Source organism: Charadrius vociferus, unplaced genomic scaffold, assembly GCF_000708025.1.
Source record: "Charadrius vociferus isolate BGI_N301 unplaced genomic scaffold, ASM70802v2 scaffold477, whole genome shotgun sequence".
NCBI lineage: Eukaryota > Metazoa > Chordata > Aves > Charadriiformes > Charadriidae > Charadrius > Charadrius vociferus.
In genome coordinates, this window is record NW_009649449.1 from 3,580,909 (window position 1) to 3,584,535 (window position 3,627).

Genomic DNA, 3,627 nt, shown 5'->3' on the forward strand with positions numbered 1-3,627 from the left:
CAAAGAGCGTCGTTTGTTAGTGAACTGACCAAAATGAAATCTCTCCGGTTTTGCCGAGACCCTCCAGGCAGCAGCACGCTCATACACACACAGCCGCACGCCCACGGGAAGGGGAGGTGGCAATGCAACACTTTGCTTAAAGCTACCCGCTACACAGCTTGGCACGGCATGAGTGGGGGGCCGAGACAGAACTGATTCATCTGAAGTGCACAGCAGGTCACAGCTCGCCAGACTGCATCTGCCATCCCCTCTAAGCCTCGGGACACAGCACCAGAGTCCCCCAAACCACAGCCCGTAAAGGAGAGCCCAGTACTCGGCAAGGTGTCCCCATGGACTTGCAGACATGCCTCCAACCCCACCCAGCAGAAACACAAGAGATGGAGGGACAGAAAAGCCAAGCAGATTTTCCTCCTGGATTCCATTTGGACCACAATACGAAAAGAGGGTCTACTGGGTCACAGCAAACAGCCACCTCCACCTGCAGCAGCAAGAGCTGGCCGGGACAAGGGGTACAAACCACCAGGCAAGGGGTTGGACACGCTCACACACACAATACCTCCCTTTCTTCACCTCACACAATGTGTTTTACCCCACAGTAAAGTCAGCAGCTGCTTTGATCTTATTTTAAAAGAGTCGAAGAGCTCCATTTCCCTGTAGAAGACAGCGCATGGGACAGGCAGTGCTCCGTTCCCTCCTCCACTTGCTTTCCTTTTCCCTTTCACTAAACTCTTGGCCCAGCCCTACGCTTTCAAGCTTTATTTACAGAGGCTACCGGAGCCATTAACTGTATATTGGACTCGGATACAAGAAGGGTAGGAAATACTGGATAGCTGAAAGGAGACACCTGAAGCACCAGTTAAACAGTACTGAATCCCACCTCAGAATAACACGTCCTCCTTTTGTAGAACTGGAAAGAACGAAATCAGATGCAGAAGACACGGCAATTAAAGTCATGCAACAAGTGAGGCCAGGGGCAGGGATAGAGCCCGAACTCCCCACGCTCCTGGACTCAGCACCGAAGTCCCCGCGAGGCCACAGCAGCAGAGCCACGGCCGTATGGGCAGGATACCTCTGTGCTTTAAGACTTCCATGAACACAGCTCCTATCTGCCAAGCGCTAGGCTTCTCCCACCAGCCAAATCCAAAAAGAAGCTTTGCCTTTGTTAAAATTGTTGGACAAGTAAGTGTCTTCTCAAAATAAAAAAGGTATCCATGGCAACAACTGTATTTAGGAATGGGAGGACTGACAGAGGGTTAGAAACCCCAGCAACAGGCTGCAGCTCTGCCATTCAAACATTTGGGTGGAAAAAATTATTATGAGCCCATCTCAGTTGTTTGCCTGAGCCTGCTCTTCCCAAAACTGGGGTTCCACGAGGCTACCACTGTCATCTTATTCTCCCATGAACCAGCCCCTCTCTCCAAGAGAAGCAAGGGATGCTGACACACCAGAAAGGAATGTGGGCTAACTTCTGCTCTGCTGATCTTTGCATCTCAGAAATACAGGATGCAGGTGGGAATTGCTGTGGTTGGAACTGTGAAATGCATTAGGAGCTGTAGCTGTTTGACTGCCTTGTGATACAGTAAGAAGAAATGGAAACAAAACGTACGATAATAGCAATGAACCTATACGCACACTAGATCAATTTGCAAGACCGATTGTTTTTTTAAAAGCACGTTTCCTTGAGAGACAAACAAATCACATACACCACACTTTACTTTCCCAGTTTACAGGTAGAAATACACAGCCCTCGGCACATGAAGCATACGTACAATGTTAAATCTGCACCACAACACTGCACACAAGACGACCAGAAAATATTTAACCCTAAAAGGCGCATATGTTGAGTTCCAGATGTGCAGAATTCCCCAGCAATACAGGTTACAGGAACAAAGTCACTGGATATGTCAACAGAGGTCATAACGGACACCTCGCATTTGATTTTAGCCTGAGGAAGAGCTCTCGATTTAAGCATTATAATCTAAAGCCACTTGTCAGAAGAAAAATTGTTAAATGAATCTCTTGACCTTGCATCACTAGAACCGCAGGCACACGATATTTTGGTCCAGATAAAATTCATTCTGTGGGCACTCCAGAACCAACCTGTCCTAAAGCATTATTCACACAACTCCTGGCTACCAAAGAGTGGATTCCCACCAAACCTCTCTACAGGGAGCTCAGCAAATCCCTCTGGAGATTCCAAATCTAGCGACAGGTGCTGGAACTGTAGCTTTGGCAGACGCAGTAAGGCTAGAATGGTAGACTAGACAAAGAAGGTAAGAGTTCAGCAATGGAGTAAGATGTGTCCTCAGCCTTCCCCTACTGAGATCTCTCCATGGGCTAAGATGTCATTCTCCCAGTTAGAGGTTTATGTAATGAGGGGGGAAAGGGGAATATACATATTACACTTGCCTTCCAGTCTTCTGGCAGCTCTTGCCAGAGGAACCAAGTGCTGGCAGCAGGTTTGGAAAAGCCAATTCTTCCTCCTCCTCCCCCTTTTTTAGGGTGCTCTGTGCTGCAGCATCTCTCAGCCCCAAACAAGCTGGCAAGACTCTTCTAGTCACCGATCAATCCCTTAAGCAGCCAGGTTTGTTTCCTTGCAAAGGCAATGGGCAGCAGACAGCATGACAAACTTTCCTAAAGGACCCCTTCCCTCTCTGTTCTCTTTCCAGACAGACGCTCCTGCAGGCCAGAGAGTGGAGCCACATCTCGCAGCCGGCCCAACCAGCCTCTCCAAGTCCCGTTCGCGTTTTTACTGCTTCGCCTTTAGAATGACACAAGACTAGTCTTTACGGCCAAAGGAAACTACAGAGAGAAGAAACGGAATAGACGTGACGCAGCTGAACTTACCAATCCAGCACACTCCGCTCCCCTTGCTGCGGTGAGCAGCGGCTCAGCTTCAAGGCTATTCTAATTCTAGACAGCAAAGGGGGGAAGGAAATAGGCAACAACGTCTTCTTAGAGCTCTTTAAAGCCAAAAGCTGAACCTTGCTGCACAAAGGCAGCCAGCCTGTCGCTGGGCTGTGCGGCAAGAACACCAGCGGGTAACGTTGGGAGAGAGGGAAGTTCAGACAGCATGATGCACACACACACACAGAGCAGGTCACTCATCTTGGAGCTGGGCAGACAGCGCTTCCTGCTGCTGTTTGTATTTCTGGGCCAGGGCTTCAGCGCTCCGCACTTTCTGCTGCAAGTGGTTGTACATGAAAACTCCGGAGCCCAAACACGCCACAGTCACCAGGCAAAACCCGGTCTGCAGAAGCCCCTTCTGCCTCCTCGAACACATGCCAGTACCCATGATGGGGCCGAAGCCGATGTAGCACGGTCTCGCCGGCGCCGCTAAACCATCTGATTATTTCTCCCCAACACCCCCCTCTCCTCCGCAAATTCGCAGGTCCCTCTGCAAGATGCGATCCAAGTCTCTCCTTCGCTGCTTTCCAGCCCCTCAGAGCAGCAGGAGACCCTCCAGCACCCTTTTATTCCTCGTCGCCCATGGGAGAGGGGCGCAACCCAACGCCGGTGTCCGAGAGCAGCCGCCGAGGGACCGACAGACGCATCCTTCAGCCGCAAATCGCTCCGGGGGACCGGCCCGGGGGGCGGCTCGCTCGGGGCTGCCTGGGCGGAGGGCGA

The 3,627-nt window shown here is 51.0% G+C and overlaps 1 protein-coding gene across 1 annotated transcript in view; it reads right to left on the minus strand.

The window, feature by feature from the left end:
* Window positions 1–3,295, minus strand: part of LOC104290498 (Golgi integral membrane protein 4-like) — a 36,661-nt gene extending 33,366 nt beyond the window's left edge. The window contains exon 1 of the mRNA XM_009889600.1: window positions 3,111–3,295. Coding sequence (XP_009887902.1) covers window positions 3,111–3,295 — 185 coding nt within the window. The remainder of the gene's footprint in view (window positions 1–3,110) is intronic.
* Window positions 3,296–3,627: the final 332 nt, after the last annotated feature.